Source organism: Mugil cephalus, chromosome 22 (assembly GCF_022458985.1).
Source record: "Mugil cephalus isolate CIBA_MC_2020 chromosome 22, CIBA_Mcephalus_1.1, whole genome shotgun sequence".
Lineage (NCBI taxonomy): Eukaryota > Metazoa > Chordata > Actinopteri > Mugiliformes > Mugilidae > Mugil > Mugil cephalus.
In genome coordinates this window covers 11,825,149-11,849,446 of record NC_061791.1, presented here as the reverse complement: position 1 = coordinate 11,849,446, position 24,298 = coordinate 11,825,149, and the positions used below count along the sequence as shown (strand labels likewise).

At 45.6% G+C, this 24,298-nt stretch overlaps 1 protein-coding gene across 1 annotated transcript; it reads left to right on the top strand.

Moving 5' to 3' along the window:
* Positions 1 to 256: 256 nt before the first annotated feature.
* Positions 257 to 15,058, top strand: LOC125000081 (leucine-rich repeat neuronal protein 3). The gene is made up of 2 exons (XM_047575437.1): positions 257 to 705; positions 11,228 to 15,058. Exon 2 carries the CDS (start codon positions 11,684 to 11,686, stop codon positions 13,811 to 13,813), a length of 2,130 nt encoding a protein of 709 aa, XP_047431393.1. The 5' UTR covers positions 257 to 705; positions 11,228 to 11,683; the 3' UTR covers positions 13,814 to 15,058.
* The last annotated feature ends 9,240 nt before the right edge of the window (positions 15,059 to 24,298 follow it).

Genomic DNA, 24,298 nt, shown 5'->3' with positions numbered 1-24,298 from the left:
TGAATCGCTCCGAACGTCTCTTTCGTTCACGCTTACACATGTGTTTACTCATGTCTCAGGACTGGCCTGCATGTGTGACTTGTAAACACGGATATTTTTTGCAGCGTGCTTCGCCTCCAACAGAAGAAGACATGGATGAGAACAGGCTTCTGGGATATGACTGACGGCTGCTCTCAGCCAACCAGAGCAGGGACGCTGCGAGCGACTCGCCCGCTTCTCTGACGCTATTGGCTGTCCTCCGGAGAGTCGGGGGTTTGTTCTAATATTAATGACTGCCGAGGAGACGGCGAAGCATCTATGTGGTCCGCCTGACACTTGATCGAGGGGAGAGATGCGCCCTTAGCAGCCGCCGCGACGACGGGAAGGGAAGGGCACAGGGAACGCACGAATCTTTCTCCGCTCTCTCTCCAGCCTGCTTTTGGCCGTTTCTTTTTTTTTTCCTTTTATTTTTATCTTTTGCTTTTCTCCTCATGCGGGAGCCCGTGCGTTTTTACCGCGTAAGAGAGTCCAGAACTGATCCCTCGTCAACTGCGTGAAAATAAGAAGACCACACATTGTTGACTGGTTTTTATGTTTGCGCGCTGGGTCCCTTTCTCGCTCTCTCCTTCCCTCCCTCCCTCTCTTCTCTCGTCACTGGATCGGCGCACTTGATGGGAATATAGACAGCACATACTGCCTCGCATGCGATGATGGTGATTAGACCCGGTAAGTTCACTCTGTTTGCTCCTTTAATCCCCCCTCATTTGATCCATTTCGCATGATTGCGTCTGCGCATTTTCCCAAGTTCACGGGGAACGCTTAAATCCGGCGATTTCGGATCTGTCGTATAAATAACGCATCAGGTCTCCTCCTAAATACCAGTCACTCGTGATCAAGATTGCCGAAACGAGGGAGAAATATCGCAGGGTAATTAGGCTGGTGACTGGCCTCGAACCCCCTCACTTGACGCGGAGACGCGCTTTTGCGCAACTATGCAGGATGCGCCTTAACCGGAGCAGATTTTCGGAGCGGGTTTAGGTTGTCGAGGCGCAAATCATTAAAAAAGAGGCGCAAGGAGGACGTGCGCGCGTAATGATGGACTGGCAGTTTCATGTCCTCGGGTCCTGCTTAGTGAGCGCACACCAGACCAGACACGTCTCGAAGAAATCCACAGAATGGTGGCCACCCCCCACCCCCTCCTCCCCCTCCTTCTCCCCCCCTCTCTCCCCTCTCTGCTAAACCTTCCTGTTGCAAACAGAGAAGTCGACACCGACACATGCCAGGAAAGTACATCACACGTACTCTCCATTTGTTTTTTGTTTTTTCTTTTTTTTTAAAATCAGCATTACGCACTCGTTTATGGATGGATTGTCTGGCTCCATCGCCACATTGCGTCCAGGGCTTTTGCGTAATTAACACGAGCTCGCCGAGATGCTCTTCGAGCGCATTCACCATCATCACCTCACCTGCTTGTGCGTGCACACCCACACATGCAGGCTGGAGAGGGAGAGAGAGAGGGAGAGAGAGAGAAGGATAGAGAGAAAAGGCATTCACTAATCCCCTAACTGCATCGGGGCGTCTCTCTACCTTCCCTTTCTCTCACCTCAACATTTATCCCTCAAAACCTTCTCTTCTCCGTCCAAAATGCATGTCACACAGCACACGTATTACTCACGAACCTTTCACAGGCAGATAAACAGCCAACGGCCGATGATGACAAATGTGTTTACTTATTTATTTATTTTCCGAGGCAGCTACTGAATATGATTGCTGTAATCTTCCGTGCAGGCGTGCGTGCATGTGTCCGCTTCCTCGTTCCCGGTGATGGATACAATAAATTTGTGGCCTCCGCGGTTGCGAATGACTCACCCAGAGCGGCTGGCTGTACGTGAAACACACACACACACACTCGCACACACGCACGCAGTCGAATGCCACATGAGAGACCTCGCATCAGACGCCACGCCGAGATAACCTCAGCCCACACATGCACGCACACACACTCTTTATTTGTCCCCACTTATGATTATCTGACTACCCGCTGGTCAAGCCGGAGCCATTTGTAGCCAATATAGTCATATTAAACTGCAGGGTTTTTTTTTTCCACAGATGAGAGCGGATATTCACCGCGACGCGGTGCCGTGCAAAGTTTTAGGTCCCAGACACTTTTTTTTGCGAAGCTCTAAGATGGAGCCTGCACGGGGTTTCTTCCCCGGGCGGGCAGCGAAAACACAAAATGTGTTTCTTCATTAATTTGGGCACATTTGTTCAAAACAAATCAATATTTCATGTCCACAACAACTCATACGCTTAAAGTGAGTGGCTCCGCGAATTGCCTATTGATCCGCGTGTGAAACGGCGAAGAAGCAGAGGCGGGGTGGAGAAGGAAGGCACGGTGCCTGCAGTGGCCTTGTGGAGGCTTGGAGAGCGTGATAGGCAGCCCGGTGTGGGTGTTCCATATTAATTTCTCTATAGGAAGAGGGCGGCTGGTTCCTGTGAGGTGAGAGGATGTGTGGGTGCCTTGTGCTACTGCTTGTTGGTCAGAAGTTTTAACAAACCCTACGTGGTGCCATCTAAATCAAATTGATATTATATACAGATATATGTTTTTTTTTATCCTCATAACGATGATAACGAGACGCCCAAGGTTCTGTCGGCGCTCCTGAGTGAAATGCATGTAAACATATTCACAAGACGGCTGCAGGGGATCAGCCTGTGCAGTCAAGCATGGGCTCTCTGATGGCATCCTGTTCCCAAACAAACACAGGCTCCCATTAAAATGGAATAAGCTGAGACAGAGGGCCAAACGAGCAGGAGGGGAAGAGAACTGTGTGTGCTTTGGATCTAGCGGATGGACTCTGTCAGAACCACATTAGAAAGAAAGAAAGAAAGTAAGAAAGAAAGAAAGAAAGAAAGAAAGAGGCAAGGGATCAAAACAGTTCACGGGCAACATCCATGACATTTAGGTGTTCTTAGTGCACATCAAAGGTCACAATCAGATGTGGCACTTCCTTTGTGTCCAGTGACATTTCCTTTCACGTTTCAGGTATTTAGCTCACATGCGTCCCTGGATGTGAGTGGGCAGCGCAGCTCTTAACAAAAGGTGCCGTAAAAAAGCCAACGCCGATGCCGACGCTCGCCCTAACATCAAAGCTATTAGGCGCTAATTAGTCTGCTATTCTGCAGATTCATATCAGAGCCGGACACGGCGGAGGCATATGCCCACATCGCAGTTTCAAACACGAGCCGAGGAGGAGGAGGAGGAGGACATCTAAGAGGGCCGCTGCTGTGCCGTCCATCTGCTCTGAATGTGGACTGGTACATATAGAGCTCAGATGTAAAATGCAGGTGACGGTGTTCTCTTTTTTTTTTTAATCATCTTTTTTTGATTGTAGCACGGGAATGGCCGCGTTTTTTTTTTTTTTTTCCCCTTACATGCACGTGCAGTCACACTGCATGTAGACTGTTATTCCCGGCTCCAGAGCTAATCAGTGAGAGCCTCCGAGCAGACGAAGCCATCCGAACGCGCCGGATCTTTCATCTGTTTTAACGTGTGTGGAGGGGAGGGGGCGCAGAGAATGAAAGCAGAAAGAGAAGGCCCACATCAAACCCCTATGAAATCATAATAAAGGGTTCCGAGCCTGCGATAAATGCATTTCAGTGGCATATAATGATTGATTCCGTCTGCCGTGGGAACCGATTCCCTCCAGGCTTGTGGCCCCTTGACCAGCTGTATATATTATTCATATAAATATAGATAGCCGCACATCTTAGAGGCAGCACAGATGCCACATTTGCACCTGCAGATTCAATTTGGCTCTGACTTTGAGGGATACGCCGCCGGCTCCTTTCCCTCCTGCCCGTCCCCTCTCTCCTCACACCTCCTTCTTTCATTCTAGCTAGCAGCTATACATGGGACATTATGCAGATTTTTTGTCAAGAGTGTGTGCGATTATGTTGGTGGGGGAGAAATGAGTGTTGGAATGTTCGCTACGCCTTTGACCTTATCAGCGGCAGCCTTAAGCTGGATACCTCGGCTTAATTTTAATAGATGCAGCACTATGCGAATTAGACAAGGGGACCTAGCTGTGCTCTTTCACTGTGTGCGGTGTTGCGCATGCATTAGGCCAATAAGCCGACGCATGTTTTTTTTTTTTTTTTGTTCTAAATTACGCACGGATCCTTTTTCCGCGTGTGCGTCCGTCGGCGCCGCATACGTGCGATCTCCCTCACTCAGCCCAAGGGCACGTCTCGTCCAGAAAAGGGCTGAGAAACCAGAGACGGAGGTCCCGTGGTTAATTTGGAACATCGATTTCACATTAGCGGCTGCCTTGCCGCTGATTCACGGCCACACAGGTTCAGATGTAAGGGGAAAGGTTTCCATCGTCTCCTGCGTGGATGCGCACGGGCTCAGGACACACATGCATACGGGAGGCTTCATTATGCACACAAACATATATTGCTCCTTTTAATGGACTCTCCCTTACCTCAGAGGGAGCATAATGGTAAATCAATGAGGTGGAGGTCAGAGGGACGGACGCGAAAGCTTCCTGGAGGTCTCCGCCCAACATGGGGCTCACCCAGAATGACTAGCAGGTTTGGTTGAAGGTCCACCTGCAGTGTGGATATTCTCCTTTGTTTTTCATGGCATATGCCACACTTGTTCTCCAATATACATAATTATATGTATATTCAGAGGAACACAAACACAAAATTATATTTGTAGCATTGCAAAGGGACATGTATTTATTTTAACACAATTGTTAAAGACCAACAATGGGTCAGTGACTGCCCACAATACAACAAAATAACACTACAGTGATATTTATGGTGCTAATTGACATGAAAAACATAAAACTACAAACAGCTATTCTAACATTTATATACAAAAAGGTGGAGGCTACCGATAACTGAGCTGCTCTGGCCAAAATCCTCAACACTGATAATTAGGAAATAGGAGCGAGTGGAACAGATGGTCAGGCATGTATGTAAATGCACTAGGCACGGCATGGCAGGGGTGACAAGTATTGGGTAGGCAATTAGGCCGACACCATGCAAGCAACAGGGCGGCCAGATAGCAGGACGGGAACCGGGATACGGACCCGAGATATAAAAAAATGCCTGCAACTCCCTATAGTCCGTCGCCTGCGTGGACAGCGCCTCTAATAGGAAACATAAGGAGGAACGTTGGCCATAAGGGTTTGAAGAGCGAAAGGCAAATGTGAGAAAGCAAGATGAAAAGGACAAGGTTTATAAAAAGAGATGAGGGGGTTGCGCGAGCGGACGAGAAAACGAACGGACAAAAAAAGAAAGAGCCTGCGCGAGATGCGAGTGGCTTGAAGAAAGCCTTGCAAGGCTTATTACCAGTGGATCAAAATTCCCAGTGAACCATTTTGACAATGCACCGGCTATTCTCCTGAAAGAGGAGGCAATTCGGCTGCGCCCTACTTTCCACTTACGTCTGACCTTTATGTCTTCCACCCAGTTTTACCACGGTGAATATAATGTCTACCTCTCAGCACATGCAATGCTGCCTTGTTACCACTTAAACCGTGCAGGCCCCATAATCATCTCCCCCAGGGCCAATAAGCTGCCCACAAAAACCTACATCCTGATCGCAAGCCTTTCCTCTTCCATGCAGGCGTTCGTTGCGTTTTGGTTAACAAATGATTTTATTTGTACTTGAACCGTAGGTCAGCTAATCTCCGCAAAGGGCGCTGATGTGTTCCCGGCCCGCGTCGAAGCAATCACCTCCACGTACCCGCTTGGCTAAATCCCACCCTAGCCCCGCACAGCCAGGGGGAGGGTTTATAACTCATTTCAATAAACTGCATAAAACAAACAGTTCCGGCCAGCTGTTTGGCTGCCCAGCCGACTCGAGTCAGGCTTTCCTGAATTAGCGCCGCAGAGCCACCAGGACCAACACTTTCTGCCCCGACTGTGCACACTCATTAATTTAAAGTGGTCATATCTCACTGGTCTCTAATCAAACTGCGTTTGTGCCATTACTGTCCAGAACAGGCAGCGGTGTAAGTATAATGGAGGCGGCCTGGTGGGATGGCGCGCGAGGTGTTGCCAAGATGTGAATGGAAAAGCTTTTCACCTTGACAGAGGCGAACCTCTTAAATGTAATTTGGTTTCTAGATGGGAGCAAATGATTTCCAAATGGTATGAAATATATCAAATTTGAATCATAAAATCAAATTCATATCGCCAGAAAAAAAAAAAAATGAAACGTGTGCACTGGTCAACAGTAATAAATGTGCAGCATCTTGAAAAGCGAAAAAGATTCCAAGATTTTAGTCAAATGTCATTTAAATTAGGGCAACAAGGACCAAAGGCATGCCAGTTTCTAAAGGTGATGCAATGACACTTCTAAACTGCTTCTTTATGAGAACATTTCAATACATACATAGTAGCTTCCAACTCTTAATGGTGATGTAATGGCACTGCCATAAAAAAAAAATTATATGTAGTATGCAATGTAAACATCCACTGAAACTACTATTCCATCTACAAAACTACAATTAGTAGCATGAACCCAACTGAAAAGGCATATTTTCATTAATTTTGGTTTTGTTGGCAGAGCCTGGCTGAACCACCGAAATTTGTTAAGTTATTGCTTAAATTCTGGAACTTCCAGAGAAGTTACCGAATTTCGGTGGTTCAGCCAGACTCTATTTAGGCACCTTCGAATCTTTGTGACCGCAAACAATGCCCCCTGTCAACCAAAGCTACGGCACTACGAGGCAATAATGATTGCGAGCTTTTGTAAGTTTCGCAAAAGTACCAGAAATGTCATCAAGCCTTTCCGCCGGGATACCTCATTCGCAAGACTAGAATGTACGGAATTCCTTAAAATATAATGAATCATGACAACAAAAGGCCAGATTCTTCTCTAGAGTTGGGAATGTGAACACTGGACTCCTTACATGGCTTGAAACACAAGTTCAAATGAAACGCTTTGGATGAATGCGCAGCTATATGCCAGTGTTTTTTTTGTTTTTTTGCTCAACTTGGAAGATGATAATAGGTCAGTGTTTTATTCAGAGCTTTGCCGCTGCATCCAGTGGTAGTAAACAACTGTAGCCGTGCATCACACAGTTAAGGCAGTCTTGAAACATGCCAGATACAAGGAGCTTGTTTGTTGTAATGTGCACAGCTAGGATTAACAATGGCGAAAGAGAAAAGCCCATGGGCTAGACTGTCAGCCTCCTACTGTAATGGAGCTGCTTTGGAGACCATGGCTTGAATGATTGCCCTCCCTTCCCGTGACACCTGGGAGCTCGTGTTAGCTCCGTGAGTGAACACCTTAGCCTGACCTATAAAAGGCTCCCCTCAACAAATGTCAAAGCTTAGGCTTAATGTGTTGGCGGAGGTAGACATTAGGTTACGGCAGAATTTCAAGCTTTCTGGGTTATATTACCAGGTGCTGATTATGTATCACTGTACTCTTGGTTTCCTCAAGCTTCTCCACGCTCAGATTACAAACATCCATCTTTGAATTCAATTTGCCCGAGCTATATTAACCGCATTTCTCTTTGCCCGGCCTTTACGTAGCCACTTAGTGCCAAATACACCGCGGTCCTTTCGGATTCAGCGATTTTTCTTCCATCCGGATTTTAGCTAATTCCTCTTTCCCCCGTGGTCATGCTAAGACCACACCAAAATGAATATTTCCTGCAGCGACTGCACTCCAGAGGTCACTTTAGGTTAATACCCCACTGACTAAGACAAGTTCCTCTGGCAAGTCATTTTGTCCTCCAGATCAGTTCGCTCCCCTCCGCTCCGCCTCAATTACCAGCCACCGATCAACGAGCTTTTGGGGGGGGAATTAGCTCGACATAGAAGCTGTACGCGTGTGTGTATGTGCGGAGGGGGTGTTGCGGCTGGGTAACTTGATAATAGGTTAGTGAAAGTGGTGTGTGGACTCAATAGTCACAGCAGTCACGGTGCAAGGCCTCCAGAATATAGGCTCGCCTCTTTTCTCGGCTCCACGTAAAGCAGCAGTACAATACCAATTTGCGTATTTAACAGCCTGTAGATTATTAGGATAGTTCACTTAAAATGATCAGCCTTATTAAGTGTAGTGAGATCCCGTGACTATGCCCTTAACAAACAGCCAAACAAGCATTTTAAACGGAGGCTTTTCAATTTTGCTCTGCTGTTAACACGTCTTGAGCTCTGAGGTGTATTGATCTCCGGATGTTTCACTTTACATCTACATTCGCTCAATCTGAATTGCATTTATTTATTATTTCCTAGATGTACTCTCCGCTAGCCATCTAGTCTCATTTATTACAAACTGCTTTATTATGTAACCAAGTCATTAACTCAGCGCTAGTCTACTCCTGCCCGAAGACGGCGTTCATCAGACACGCTGCCAGACAGGATGTCACCTCAGATTGAATCAGCTTCTGCCAATGTTTTCCCTCGACAACCTTTCACCGAGACCCCACATGACATTCAGGACCTGCACATTCAACCTCATTTTTTTATTTTATTTCTGTGATCTTAATAACTTGACAAAATAATTTGCGGGTTAATTGAAGTACCTCAGAAACAAGCAGCTGTATTTGCAGATTTTGCTCAAATGCTGTTGTGGAAATGCATTAAGATTCCCACTTTAACTCCGCAAACATATCTGAGATCTACATTTTAATGAACCACATGTTGGGTTATCCTTCGCAGAATTTCATCCCCATTAATTAGCAAGGAAATATGTTTGAAATCTGTGTTTGCTGGCAACACCAGCATGCAGATTGTCCAGCTAAACCTCCCTAATCCCATCCTAGATTTTTCACCAATGCGGGCAAGGAAGCATTAACATTAACCGTTAATTTTCGTCATAATCCATGACGTCCTCACTGATACTTGGTGAAATATGCGGCGTAAATAGGGCAACACTATCTTTTTTTACTCTGCACAGACATTGTCCATTCTGTCTAAGGGCTGCGAAGTCTCAGAAATGACAGGAAATATTGACTGCACAATCAATCAGTCCAACATAAATGAATAAATAAAAATGTACCCGTAGAAACAATTAACATCGCCAGTAAAACCAATAACGGCACAACCTGTTGGAACCACTTGCAGTCCGCGATAAAGCCAAGCCATAACAGTTAACCTGGCTGGTAATTGCGATTGTTAAGGACAAAAGCCAGAGCGAGCAGTCCTGCGCTTCCACTGTACGGATCAACCGCATAGCCCACAATGAAGAACCGGAGCTCAGGGAGGGAAGCTAAACCCTGTTTATCAGAATGCTCTGGGTGTAGGAGCTTATTAAAATGCCAGGTGCTTTTGAAAAATAATACCCCCCCTTCTCTCTGTCTCCCTTTCTGTAGCTCCCTAGTCTGTCTCCCTCCCACAAACCAGACTGTAGCCCAGTGCAGGAGCAGAGGTTGAGGAATGAACCTTCGGCTCGGCTTTGCCAGCGGGGCAAACTGCAGTGTTTCTGCCGCCTCTCAGAACTTCTTATTTATTTATTTATTTATTTCCCTCCCCACCCCGCACCCCCCACGCATCTCCCCTGTGGCCACTGAGGTGGAAACAGCGAGGGTGATGAAATGAAATCATTTCTCCCTTTCCTTGTTCTCACTTCCCCAGCCGCCGTCACACTTCTTCTCTTGATTCTTTCCATTTCATCCCCCGTCTCTTTTGACTTTTTTTTCCCCGACGATGCGACGCCTGAGCTCATAGGCCCCCGAAATATCGCAAGCACCATCAAGCCCATCTGGTTCAGTAAGAGGCAGTCACATACAACAAATTACATGGTCCACTTCAGCTGTGGAGCTTCTGCCACAGCAGGATTCGATGGAGACACTAATAATACGATGGTACAAGAGACACTACATAAAAAATAGAGGTGCCTGACTCACATTCAGGAGGATGAATCATAGTTATATTTATAATGTAACATTATACGGTATTATTATTTCTTCCTGAAGGCAATTGTACCATTTCATGCTGGCATGATAAGGAGACTTCAATAAGTATTTGTTACTGGAAGCAAAGTAGGGAGGAACGATATTGCCAGTTTTACACTGAATGAAGGATAATCTCCATTATATATAATATATATGGCCAGTCATTGATTTGTAATGTCATTGTAATGTTTGCGGCAGCTTTTACACTTCACTGTGCTTCATTTCATAACCGGGCTATTAAATCCTCATAGTTACTTTGAAATGTGCTTTTTACCCAGAATATCACATTGTTGAGACTTCAGAGCGCATTCGGAATTGCGAGAAAAACAAATATAGACATTTTTAATATTGCAGTAATGCACACTTTTGTTCTTCATAAAGCAAAAGCGATTGCGCTAACCTAAAAAAGCAAGTGAAATATATTCAAAATGTGTTTTAGCCTTAAGCTTTCATTTAGATTCAGACGTGGCTCCCTGGTTCCCATAAAGTGCGCGGCTGAATATTTGAGCCATTGCCATTTCTGTCGCGTCTGAGCGGGAAAGTCAGCGGCCACGCGACTGCGTCCCCCCTCGCAGTTCTATTAGTTTTGTCCAAAATGGCCTCTGCGATTCGAACGGATAATTCCCAGAGTAAACGGTTAAAGCGAACGGGTGAAAGGGGGGGAGGGGAGGGGAGACATTTTGAACGCAGCACAGGTGTCATTTTAAATGTCACTTCCAAGAAAAACGATTGTCTGGTATTTCCGCTTTGCTGTGTGCTATATATAGCGCCTATGCTCGAGACTAGCTGCATTTTCCCCAAAAAAAAAAAAAAAAAACGTTATTAGCATACAGGCTGCATTGACACATGAATGTATTTTAATTTCCACAGCTGCCGCTTGCAGCGTCTTCCGACAAACAGGTGCAAACTGCATATGGGTCAGCTGCCTAGTTTGCATGTGTGGCCTGTCTCAATGTGCTGTGTGTTATTGGCTAGTCATTTACTTGTTGCTATAGTGAATGACATATTCCAGTGTCTCTAAGCAGCTTGCCCTGAAGGCTAATGCTTAAGCCCCTTGGACGTGTGCCATTTAAGAATGTGAATAAAGCCTTCTCTTTAACCAGTAATAGACTCACGCCGCTAACGTGAGGATTGTCGGGGCGCATGTGTCCCCAGAATGAAGTCTAGAAGGTCAAGCAGATATAGATCCTTTGTTCTATGTCTTAAAGGCAGCATGTATAAATGTCAGCACGTCCAAATCCGTTTCTCATGACATTCCCCGACCACCCCCACGATCGTGTAATACTCACACATCTTTTCTCTCTCTTCTTTGTCTTGCACAGGTGGGAATGGACTGGGCTGTGGACTCTGGACGCTAGTAAAGACCACTGATGAGGACATTCGTCTTTAAAGAAAGAGCAGACGTTTCATGGATACCTATAAATGTATTTCATACAAGTCCTCTGAGGCATAAAAGCGCTCCAGACTTTTTTCTTTTTTTTTTTCCCTCTCTCCCTCCTCATCGGTTCTGCCCGACTGCAACCTTAGCCCCCGAACCCTGACACTAGCTGGCAAAATTGAGTGACTGGTCATTACGTTTCAAGGACGTCTACAGAAAAGAAAAGAAAGAAAAACCCTAGGGAGCCCTGTGTTGGAGGCGGCAGGGGCGGCGTTGGCGGAAGGGGTGGTGAGTCAATCGCCTCAGCAGCTGCAGCAAATGATTAATTATTTGTGAAGTTAACAGCTCAGACCGCTTAATCTACAAGGACCAATTTCTTACGGAAAGGAATCGGTCCAATATGAAGGACGCGTCATTTATGGATTGTCTCTTTGTGGGCTTGGCCATGGCCTCTTTTGTTGTGGCCACTGAGGTGAGGCCTGATTGCCCGAAGCTCTGCGTATGTGAAATTAGACCCTGGTTTTCACCCAGTTCGGTGTACATGGAGGCACAGACAGTTGACTGTAATGACTTGGGACTCTTCAGCCTGCCAGAAAAATTACCAGTGGGCACACAAGTACTATTACTGCAAACAAACAATGTCGCGAAGATTGACAAGCCCTTGGATTACCTGGCCAATATCACAGAGATTGATTTATCACAAAACAATCTTTCCTCTATCAGCGACATCCGTCTGGGGACCCTTCCTCAGCTGCTATCTCTTCACTTGGAAGAGAACTGGATACGGGAGCTACCGCAACAGTGTCTGTCAGATGTGGCTAACCTTCAGGAGCTCTACATGAATCACAACCTCATCTCGTCCATTTCCCCGTTGGCCTTCCAGGGTCTCAGCAGCCTTGTCCGACTCCACCTCAACTCCAACAAGCTGAAGGTGATTAACAGAGAATGGTTCGAACCCATGCCGAATCTGGAGATCCTGATGATTGGTGAAAATCCCATTCTTTCGGTTGACGACATGAACTTCAAACCTCTCAGCAACCTCCGCAGTCTTGTTCTCACCCGAATGAATCTGTCTCAACTTCCCGACGACGCGCTGGCTGGTCTCGATAACTTGGAGAGCATCTCGTTCTATGACAACATTTTCCCTGAGGTGCCTCATTCCGCTCTGAGAAATGTAAAAAACCTCAAGTTTTTGGATCTAAATAAAAACCCAATCGCGAGAATACAGCGAGGGGACTTTGTGGATATGCTCCATCTGAAAGAACTTGGGATTAACAGCATGCCAGAGCTAGTTTCCATCGACAGCTTTGCCCTGAACAACCTCCCCGAGTTGACCAAAATAGAGGCCACCAACAATCCTAAACTCTCCTACATCCACCCGAACGCTTTCTACAAACTACCGCGACTGGAAACCCTTATGCTAAATGGCAATGCTCTCAGTGCTCTACACAGGATTACTGTCGAATCTCTCCCAAACCTGAGAGAGGTCAGCATGCACAGCAACCCCATCCGTTGTGACTGTGTAGTCCGTTGGATGAACATGAACAAGACCAATATTCGCTTCATGGAGCCTGATTCACTGTACTGTGTAGAGCCACCGGAGTATGAGGGCCAGCATGTCCGCCAGGTGCACTTCAGGGAGATGATGGAGATTTGTCTGCCACTAATCTCTCCTGAAAGCATGCCGGGGCATATTAAAGCACGGAATGGGAGCTCTGTGTCACTCCATTGCCGAGCCTTTGCTGAACCAGAGCCAGACATCTACTGGATCACCCCATCTGGTACCCGGGTCCTGCCTAACACAGTGTCTGACAAGTTCTACATGCACCCAGAGGGAACGTTCGACATCTACGACGTAACAGAAAACGAAGCTGGTCTTTACACCTGTGTGGCCCATAACCTGGTGGGAGCCGACCTTAAATCAGTTTCAGTGGAGGTGAATGGATATTTTCCCCAAGCTGCAAATGGGTCTCTGAGTGTCCAAGTCAAATCAGTGGAGACAAACTCCATTCTGGTTTCTTGGAAGGCTGGACCGGGCACCTTGGCTCCCAACATTAAATGGTACACTGTCTCAGACGCTAACCATCCCACCACAGCGTTTACCACCAGGGTTCCCTCAGACATCCAGGTGTACAATCTCACCCACCTCAGCCCCGCCACTCAGTATAAAGTATGTGTGGATATCCGCAGCATCCACTACAACCATGACACCAAATGTGTCAATGTCACCACTAAGGGATTAGAGCTGGCAGCCAAGGACATAGAAAAATGGGATGCTGCAGTAATCACTGTCTTTGGTGTGCTCTTGGCCGTGATTTCAGTGGCCTGCCTGCTTATTTATGTGTCTCTGAGGAACCACCACCTTTATGGGGATATAAGAAAATGCGACTCCAAAGCTCTGCTGACACCAGTGGAAGCTACCGGTATGCACTCTTCTTTCTTTACAAAGCTGTGGGTTTCGGGTAAGGGACTGCCAAGCGGAGTGGAAGTGAAAGCCACAGTCATAAATGTATCTGACAATGCCTTTTAAGAAGCGCAGCTTTGTAGAGCACCAAACACCAACTACTGAATGGACAAGGCCATGCACAGGGGTGGACAATGTTGTAAAAGTTTTTAAAAGGCCATTGCTGGTCCCCAGCTCAGATACACTGGCAAAACTATTATTGGACTGGGATGGAACAGTTTTAAATAGACTACGTGCTATCCCAGTTTCGACCCTAGTTGAAATGTGGCTTTGTAACCATTACATTCAACCAAGCTAACATCAACAGGAAAGGGGTATTTACTGCAAAAAGATATATTTCAGTACCATTCATACAGAAATGCAGGCAGCAAAAAGAACGTGAAGATGATGGATGATGATGATGATGTTAATGATGATGATGACGATGATGATGATGGTCAACTCTCTTGTAATTGACTGTTAAATGTGTTCAGAGTTGTGGAACTGTCCGTGTGGTCCCAAGCAATACCGTCTGTGCTTTGTCAAAACATCCATAGACGAGTTAGAGAACCAGTAACAACACCTGTCTATTATGGGAAGGGAGATTCAGTAGAGTAGACAAATAACAGTGACTACGGTGTAAGCCTTTTGATGAAATATACCCCCCCCTTTTCTATTTAAAATGGATTCTTGATTTTTCATGGAAATATTGTTATATATTCTATTATGTTGATGTAATGACAAATCCTCTGTATGTGAACAGTCTAAATGGGTTTTAAATTGAGGCAAGGAGCGGGCTACTTTTGATTACAACGTCACATTAAGCTTAATGAAATTTCAGCTCCAAAATGGGTATCTAGAGAGGTTATTTGCCAAATGGCTGTTTATGCTTTGTAGTTCTCATTGCAACGGTGACTGGGAGAGAAAATGCAAATACGTCGGGACAATAAACAAATATAACAGGTTCATTAAAACCGAGGTGAGTGATGTGCCATCTCCTCAAGAAGTGGTCTGTTAAGCCCTTGGTAAGTGCCTACAACAAGAACTACATGAGGTAAACGGGAAGGAGACGGAAGACGTTCGTCAGCCACAGCGAAACATAAGTCATGTCATCATCGCAGAATCACAAGCTATTCTCCAGTACTTTTAGTGGAAATACTTTCTCAGTATTTTTAGCATACATATTTTAAGAAAACATTTTGTTGTTGCTTTGGGTGTAAAGTTAAAAAGCCATTTTTATATTAACTGTATTATATGTGATCAATGGGCACAACAGACTAATTAAGAAAAGCGCTAAGAAAAAAAAATAAATGTCATTGTTCCTTTTACAAACAACTGCCTTCGTTCTCTCTTTCGTTTTCTTCTCATGTTCGTATGTCCGTCACACTTTTTGTTTTTTTCGTCATCATCTAGCCGGTCACGGTTGCTGTGAAGTGGGTCGTGACTTTGACTTTGACATTTCGGTTTCAAAAACGTAAAAAGGGAATGTTGACGATGGTACTGAACAAACAACCATAAGGAGAGAAGTCAAGGGAGTTCAGCTGAATGGTTGAACGGTCGTCCTAACCCGTCAAAGAAGAGAAACAAAATAGCAAAAAAAAAAAAAAAAACTCATTAGCCGCCTCATTAAGAACATGTTCGTCCTTCATCTGGTCTGAATATAGTCACTGTGCCACGGCTACAGCTGTTCAAGCTCAGACAGGGACACAGCGTCCCTACGACACTGAGATAAAGTACAGTGCCGAAAAGTCGTTCAGGGTGGGATAGAGCCGAGTCTAAAGGTTCGGGACTTGCATTTTATTTGTCTTACTGAATTATCTAGCACCCAGAACATTTCACGGGAGAAAGCCAAGCATGATGAATGGCTGTCAGAGGCGGAGTGACATGGCGGATTTATCAAGCGGGGCCTAACACTCATACATCAGGCCAGCCTTCAGCACCACGGACAGAGGCTTTTAGAGCCGAGCCATCTGTCAAAGACAAAGGGAGTTAAAATATGACACGCGCACTCCTCAGGTAACGCTCGGGAAAGACGGCCTCTGTGCAAACACAAGCACAAATACAGATGCAGGAGCGTTCAGGTAGAAAAGAGGAAGAAGAAACTCGAAATTCAAGGTCAGACACAGAGAGATCCGTGGGAGACGGCGAAAGGAAAAAAAAAAAAAAACTAATGAACACACACACATCTACATCAACCTTTCATCACCAGAGGTGTCGCAGCCTCGGTCTCGGTCTGCGTGCTCGGAGAAACGCAACATGACAGCCACGAGGCGGCTAAATGAGTTCACACACCAAACATGTTCTTTGAGATTAAAGCAGATCTAGGATATTAGCCATACTCTCCATGCTTTTTATCATTATTATTATTATTATTATTTTACAACTCATGACTTGATTACATACTTATATGGATGAGCGGACTCTTATCTGGAAACTCATCTCCCCCGCTGTCCGTCTCAATCTCACACATTTCCACGATCTCTTCCTTTTCTATCGCTCTCTTCCCCCTCTTTCTGTCCCTTGACGCCCCCACCATCTGAGAGGCATATGAGTATTTTTTTTTTTTTGTCTGCCTATGTGTGCGCAAATTTGTACATTCAAAGCAACCTATATTATGGAAGAAAAGAAAACCCTCTGGATTTAACTTAAATCCCCACATGAAAAGAACCATTGAGCTGTCACCGTTTAATCCGCAGAGACGAAGAGAGAGAGAGAGAGCGGGGGAAAAAAAAAAATTACGTTTCTCGCTGAATCTTCATATATTTCAAATATTAAAACCACCTCGTTCCATTCCTGAGAATTCCATCTGCACCGAGGCAGATACTGAAGCATTCTCTGTGAAGGCTTACAGACGGGTGCTCCCAGTGGTCCCAAGATCGGTTTAATTTTGCCAGGATCATTATCAGACAAGCGGAGGTGTGATGGATGCAGTTCAAGTGTTGGGAGGTGCAAGTCCAGTAGTTTTTTTTTTTTTTTTAAACTGAAGAGCCTTGTTTAAGTCAGTCAGCTCGTTTTGCCCCTTTTTTTATGATATTAAATTTTAAAAAAGCAGCATTGGGAAATGTAGATTTGCAGCCTGTTCAGGTGATTCAGACCTGCTGTTAGGACCGTACGCGTGTAGAAACGCTCCATGATGAATTCCCCTGAGCACGTTAGAAGGTACTTTTTAAACGGTTATCCGAACAGCTCGTATTTATACGAGTATTATTCAAACAACAGCCCGAAAAAATTTTTTTGACCTTTTTTTATTTTTTTTTATTTTTAAAGCTCCACTGAAATATTTAATTTCCCCTCCTATCGGAGATAAGATAAGGTACTTGCAAGACCGCGAGGGCTGCAGAGAGCAAGCGACGCCGGAGCCGCCGCCGACACTTTTATACGTTTGAATTATCAGCTTTTTAAAGTTGCAAACTTCCACGGGGTCAGACGGTGTAGCTACAGGCGTCCACGCGCCGGTGAAAAGTGAAATGTCAACACGCGTTTACAGTGCTGCTGCTGCCGACGCTATATTTAATGCTTTGCTTTTCAGAGGCCTTCAGAAGGCGGCTATTGGAGAAACAACGGGGTTACATGTGGACTGCAGCGACAACACGGCCGTGGCTGAGTGGAAATGTCTCAAGAGCCGTGTGCATCAGGGCGGTGGCCGTTTATTAATTAAAGGAACGACAACACAGCAGCGGCGCACATCGCAGTCAAAAGCCATTTTAGCCGCCGAAAAATACTGTACTTTTACTTACAGTCTACGCTTGTAGAAATTCAGGCTTCAGGCTTCAACGCAAGAAACCTGTCATGTTAATAAATTCCTGCAGAGGCTACAGTGAAATATCAAGCTGGACCGAATGTGGGAATCGCACGACTCCATAGAGAGCTCTCCCACTAATTGGAAGCCCCGTCCTCAAGAAGCAGATGATCGGTTTCTTGGGCTGCTGATTGATTGCCGCCTCCCTTTGTCTCACTGCGGTTTTCTCAATGAAGCGGGCATGCAACCCGCGTCCCGAGCCGAGATCGATGCAAGGGCTAATGAGTTACCCACATGCATGTGTTCGTATTAATGATGGATCGGGGTAAGAAAAAAAAAAAAAAACACTTTCTTAACAAGCACATGTGTAAGAACACATAGGAGCGCCCTTTTCTTCTGAGGTGGGTTTCGCGAAGCATTGTCCAATTCGTCGGGATGCGCCCGCGCTCCAGTCAGATTCATTAGCACTACAGAGGCCATCGATATTCAGCCCAGCCCACATTAATCATCACAAGTCCCGCTGTGAGGCGATGGAGGAGCCGCATACAGTTACAGGCAACCTTTTCATACCGCAGCCGTAACGCTGTGCCCGGGTCCATCTGTAAAGAGGCCTGCTCTCCATTAGCCAGACGGAAGGTTTGGAGAAGCGTTGGGTAATATTTCTTCATGCTTTGAGGTAGACCAATGCCCCCGACTTTTCTAATTTCCTATAGAACTAATATTTGGAGCAGCACGCTTAAATCTCTGGTAATTACGCGGCGGCCAAATTGATAGAGCATCTGCGCCAACTGTCACGATTTATCATTTAACCAGGGGAGCGACTTGAGAGGAGGAGATAGAAATGATGCTGAATTATAAAACTTTAACCTCTGAGTAGAGCCGCTATCATCTATCAAGGGCGCTTGACTGAGGATTAAAAAAAAAATGCGCGTTGGCAAGCAAACGCTATTCAAGAAACCCAAACTGTCTGATTTATTCAGAGAGCATGAAACTAAATTAAGCATTTTGGTCACAATGGCTTTAGAAGAAGTAAAAGGCTGCAGTGAAAACAAAATAAGTAAAAGAACAGATTTAAATTGCCCGTTTTTGTGAATTGTGAATCATTGATTTAAGTGGGCTGTCAGCACAGCAATGAGTTAAGCGCGTGCACCTTCCTAATGTTTGTATCTTATAAATCCTTCTCTGTGACATTGAATGTCTTCAGACGCGGCTCGGCTGACTCATCGTGCTGCAGTTTAACGGTTGATTCGTTCATTTCGGAAGAATTCATTTCCAGTAAGAACTCTTGTTTTGGTGTGGGTATGAGGGCGTCCTGTGGTGTCTGACAACAGAATGTGGTTAATGGGGGTCTTTCGGTCGTAAGGGGCCTCTGTAGATCAGGCTTGTTCCAGGGTCAACACCTTGTGCTATTGTTCCTAAAGTGTTTTTGTGTGTTTGTCTGTGTCAAGCTGCATCCTGCTGGGGATCTGAGGATGGTTGCTGCCATCAACGAGTGCCATTGCTGTGGGGTGTGGGAGCCTGGTCTGGTCTAGGTGGGCGCTACGTATCTAAGGAACATCCACATGAATTGGTGTAATAATGTCTGACTTGCTTTTAAAAAAGATGTAGTCTCATCTCATTTCTTACATAAATTAGCATTGGGATTAGTTGTAATTTTCTTAGAGAATATTCTGGAGCTGAAATTAAGAAAATGACTGCAGCACATTTGTGATGGGTTTTCAAGAATGCGTAGTATACCCTTTCCGTATGGATTGCATCGCATCTGTCAATACGTCCGTGTTGAGGAGTCACAGTCCAGTTTGCTGTAGGGGCCTGCTCTCGAAATGTCTTGGTTATGAACCAACCAAACTTTATGCATTTTACAGTGTGGACTTGATGCTCGGGAGAAAGGTTTGGATAGATTTTAAGGCAAGGTTCAGTGACCTGACATATTCAGGCATTTGTCAAATCATCAGAAAAAAAGTTAAGCAAGCTACGCTCCAAAGATGCACCCAAAAAAATCTTAAAATTATTAATTATTATACATTTGTTAAAAACTTTGCATCGACACTGATACCTTTAGAGCTTTAACTGAATGTATACGCTTGATAACTAAAGAACAGTTCATATGACTACTGGAATGCTTTGTGAAGAAATCACTACAGATTCTAGCAAGAATTTTTTTTTCAATGCAAATTGGGCTCACGTCCGAGTGTCAGCCTCATTGGCAACAAATTTGAAAGGACACATCGAGCTGAAGCGTCCCACCAGAATTATGATCACCAGGAAACATTAACAAAGGGCGAGACCACGACCCAGCAGCCTTGGCTTTTAAAAGTCATCTCTGTCTTTATTTCCATAGTGGTGGTGTACGGTAATTAATTTTGCTTGGGAGGTGGAAATAATGGATGGACGGGTAGGAGAAAGGTCAACTGAGAAAGAACAGATCAGAACATTTCATTCTCAAAAATGAAGAAGCTTTACTTGTTCAATTTTAGGACTGTCAACTTGGATCAGAATTCAACACGCTGAACTATTAAAGGTGAACCGGTTCATTTTAATCTTTAGCGAACTCTGGATCTTACAAAATGCGAAACCTTGTCGGCGAGCTAAAAAAAAATAAATAAATCCTCCGAATAATTTGCGTTCTCCGGGAAAGCAGCGATGCCTCGTGGTCTAAATGAAGCGGCTCCGCGTCTCTTGCATCTCGACGGGCGGCCTTTTTCTTGGGCGTAACGACGGCAGCGCCGGGTGGAGAAGGGCACGGACTTCATTAGATGGAGGTCGAGGCTCGTGAAGATTGCTCAGAGGAGGAACACCTGCGGCGTCGGCGGCGCCAATCAACCAACCAGCGCTTTGAAAATTAAAGGTCCGTATTTATACATGTACGTGGTACTCACGCGATTTGCCCTTTGACTGCATTTTAAAGTCCCCATGCCATTCTTTTTTTTTAAAAAAAAAACATATTTACACATTTACTGTAAAAGATAAAGGCCAAAAAACCCCCAGTACGCTTTTCTAAGTTCCAACGACTTGAGCAGACGCCACTCAAAACTGGTATACGCCCCGAGTGCACGATGAGACACCATTTTGAAATAACACCCGAGGAAATTAAAGCCTCCAATAAATCGTTAAGGCTGCCAATGCCGGGCCAGATGCAGCCATCATTGTTAGGTATGGTGCGAGATATATGACGGCAGTTTAACATCAAATTTGATTTCATGGCAACTTTAATGCTTACCAAGCAAGCGATGGAAGGGAAAGACGGGATCTCTCCCCGCTGTTTGTCAGAGTTGTTTACCCCGATGTTTTAAACTCGCTACCAAAATGAACACACAAATGGCAGCACTGGCAGCAGTCTGCCATCAATCATCCTCCCAGTCACCCCCCCTCCCCCCCCTCCACCCACCCCCTCCTGTGCCCGGTATGTGCGGATGGCAGCTCTGTGTGGTTCCATACACTGTGGTGAGGTTAGACAAAACAGCTATATTCCTTCAGTTCATTACACGCTTCCCTGGAAACCAGAGGAACAATAACCGAGGCCGGCGCGTGTTTGATCTTCATTATCTTTGAGATAAATTTCCTTTACTCTTTCTCTCCTTTCTCCCCGTTCTTATTTGTTTTTCTTTTCTCCCTTTTCCACCGGCGTGCTTCCTCTCTCCTCCTCGGATGAGGCGAATCCACGAGTTTAGATTAGATCGCGGCGACGCTGAATGACCGCTCCATATAGATGATGATTGTGTTTTACATGAATTATCTATCTAGAGTATTTGCAATTGAAATGGAGGGAGCGGGGTAGTTAACCGTCTGGCAATCTGCTCTCCTCCATAATGTACGCATCCAGAATGACGCCTTCCACTGACTGAAAGCTGTTCATCTATGAAATAAAAGAAACGGAGTGACCTATTAAATGGTATTATGTTAATCGTGAAATTAGCAGCAGACTGTGGATTACCATCGCATTCATTATTGTCCCGATAACAAATGATTCTCTGGTGTTGAAACATTTTTTTTCTCTCTCACTGCGGAACGGAGAGCTATCGCGTAGCTTCGCGGAGGCTCGCCGCCGAAATTTTTTGGTCGAGGTCAGTCGAGAAAAACTTGTCAGGAATAAAAGCTGAAAAATAAATGAATATGACTAAAAGCCCTCAATTGATGTACTCTTTGTGCGACTAGCTGGAGAGATTCGCGCTATTTGTAAGCCCCGTCTCAATTCTGTGAAAAGAGAAAGCTTTCCTCGGCCCTGTGAAGTACGTCCAAAGGAACATGGGTGATAACGAGGACCTGGCTCCTCTCGCTCAGTCCTGCAGGCCATTAGTGGGAAAGGCTGTGCGCTGGATCTCAATTCTAAGAAATGACTATTTCTGTCTCTATTGGCTTTTTTTTTTTTTCTTCTTCTTCTCCTTCTTTGGATCCAGAGGGGCTCGTTGCAGAGTCCTCCCCACTGGCTTCAAACGGAGGGTGTATAGATTGAGCAAGTGCCATCGTTCCCCGACTCTGGCGAAGGATTAGCAAGGTGAGAAAATGTGAGAGGGGTTGTTGAGCCTGATCAGAATCAAAGGGGAGCTGAGGTAATGAGGGGGATTCGATCAAAAGAACGGGGCCGCTCTCAGAACAAAGAGGTCTTGAGCCCGCAGCAGTCAGGTTAGAGATACAGATGTAACGCCACCAAAGACACATTAGCTTCCGATTCAGGTAGGTAGCCAAATGACTGGATACGTATATATATATATAACCCTAACCCTAGGTTGGAAATGGTAAATGGAATAGAAATGGACTTTGGCACAGAACAGTAGGTAACCATGCAACCATGACATATAAAGCAAGCAACCCTCCGCCACAACAATGGCAACAATGGCAGTGGCAAAGGGTTCACGTTGGTCGGAGGAAGAGCACTGACTATTCTGAAGATAGAACATAAAAACGGCACAAGGCGTTGACCTGGCCTCCAAATTCACTAGATCTCAAACTCATCACGTATCTGTGGGAAAATCTACAGAGGCTCCTTCCCTCAACCTATCTGACCCAAACATCCTGTTTCCAGACGCCACAGGACACCCACAGAAGACCCCACCTACACAATATTAAAAAGGTGGCCATAATGTTACGGCTGATGAGTGTGGTTATATAACCTAACAGCACAACGATTCTACTGATAGAGTTGCATTATGAGTTTTTCTTTACATCTTCTTGTTTTCTCTCATAAGAGAGACATGAATTTCAATTGCTTTTACCCATCACTCATCCAGCCGGTTGATTTCGTGTCATCTCCCTCCCCCCACCCCCTCCCATTTTTAAAAAAGCTCATGCTTTTTCATAGTTCAATAGTCCAAATTGGATATTGTTTATGATGCATGATATTGAAAACAGACAGACTCCGGAGGGACCGGCTACAAACCCGTCAACCGACTGAACAAGCTTCCAAGCAGATCCAAACAGTGATTTTTTTTTTTTTTTTTTTTTTTTTTTGTTGCTGTTGATGCTCGGAGACACGTAGCTCCCCGAGCACAACAAAGGGACGTTCATTCTATATTTATGCCACCAACAAAGTGTCAGAAATATTGATGACCCTGGGCAGAAATTAGCTTGCTTGTCAAAACAGAACAGCGCGAATGCGGAGTTTTTCCCTTTTCATCCGACGCAGCGCTTGCAGCCCGCTCGTCGTGTAACCTGAAATTGTGACTGAACGAGCACAAAGCCCTGACATGCCGGATCATTGTCAGTCTAAATTTAAACCGTAAGCACATCTGTCACTTTGTCTCACTGATGCACCAAAAAACGCTCCAAGGTTACGGGAGTTACTCGCTTAATTGAAGCCAGACACCTTGTTTCGTGTCACTGCCACGAGGGGCTTCCAGCCGATGCAAATGCGGAAATGAGACAAAACCGTTAAACAGTTGCTGCCACGCCCACTTTTATTTGCCGTTCGCTTCCCTAACCGAGTTAGAAAACTCTGATCCGAAATCACTTCTTTTCGCTTGGCCCGGACTTGTAAGTAACAGATGAGAGAATTGATTCCCGTCTCAGATCGATTCCTTTATTTCCTTGACTCAAAGTTCACCATCAAACTCTTAACCGCAAACAGCCCGGGCCGGGGCGGAGAGAAAACAATCAAAAAAATAACAGCGAAAAAACATCAGCGCCCAGAAAAGACAATGGCAATTGATCAGGCGTTCGGCGGGAGAGGTGGCATCTCTCCTATCAGATTCATTAGTTTTCCGGCTGCTCTGACATTTCCATTTGCACACTCCAATTGACAAAATAAAATACCCGTTCGCCTCTCATCCCTCAGCTCCACGCAGAGTAATCACTCCTCCACTGCAGCATACACTCTCACCCCCGTCTCCCCCCCTCCCACCCCCCAACCTCCCTCCAGTGCATCCTCATCATGACGGAGTATAGAACATAAACAGAGCCTTTTTTTTTTTCGCAGGGGATTTGAACGGGCGAGCGTCCCTTCAGCCTGGGGATGGGGGGGGGTCACTTGTACAAATCACACAATGGGGAGGGGGGTGCACACTTCAGTTTTTCATTTTCTTCCCTTCGCCACCTCTCTTGTCTCCCTCCCCCCTTGCTCTCCCTGCATACCTAAACAACTCCTCCGAAGTGCAGCCATCTCCTAGAATCACCATCAGCATCTCCCTGCCAGGCTATTGACCGGCCACACACTCTCAGGGAGTCTCTCAGCCTTCCATTTCATTTAGACGCAACTTTTTGACTCCCCCACGTTAGGGGTCAAACTGGCTCTTTTCAAAAGAGACTCGCGACGGAGGTAAATTATACAAATTGAGTGGCAGAAGGGAAGAGGGAGCATGGCGGAGCCTCGGCAGCTCGGTGAACCCGGACGACCCCAG

What these genes read in the sequence shown, in the direction of transcription:
- LOC125000081 (XM_047575437.1), top strand. Translation starts at nt 11,684, where the DNA reads ATGAAGGACGCGTCATTTATGGATTGTCTCTTTGTGGGCTTGGCCATG.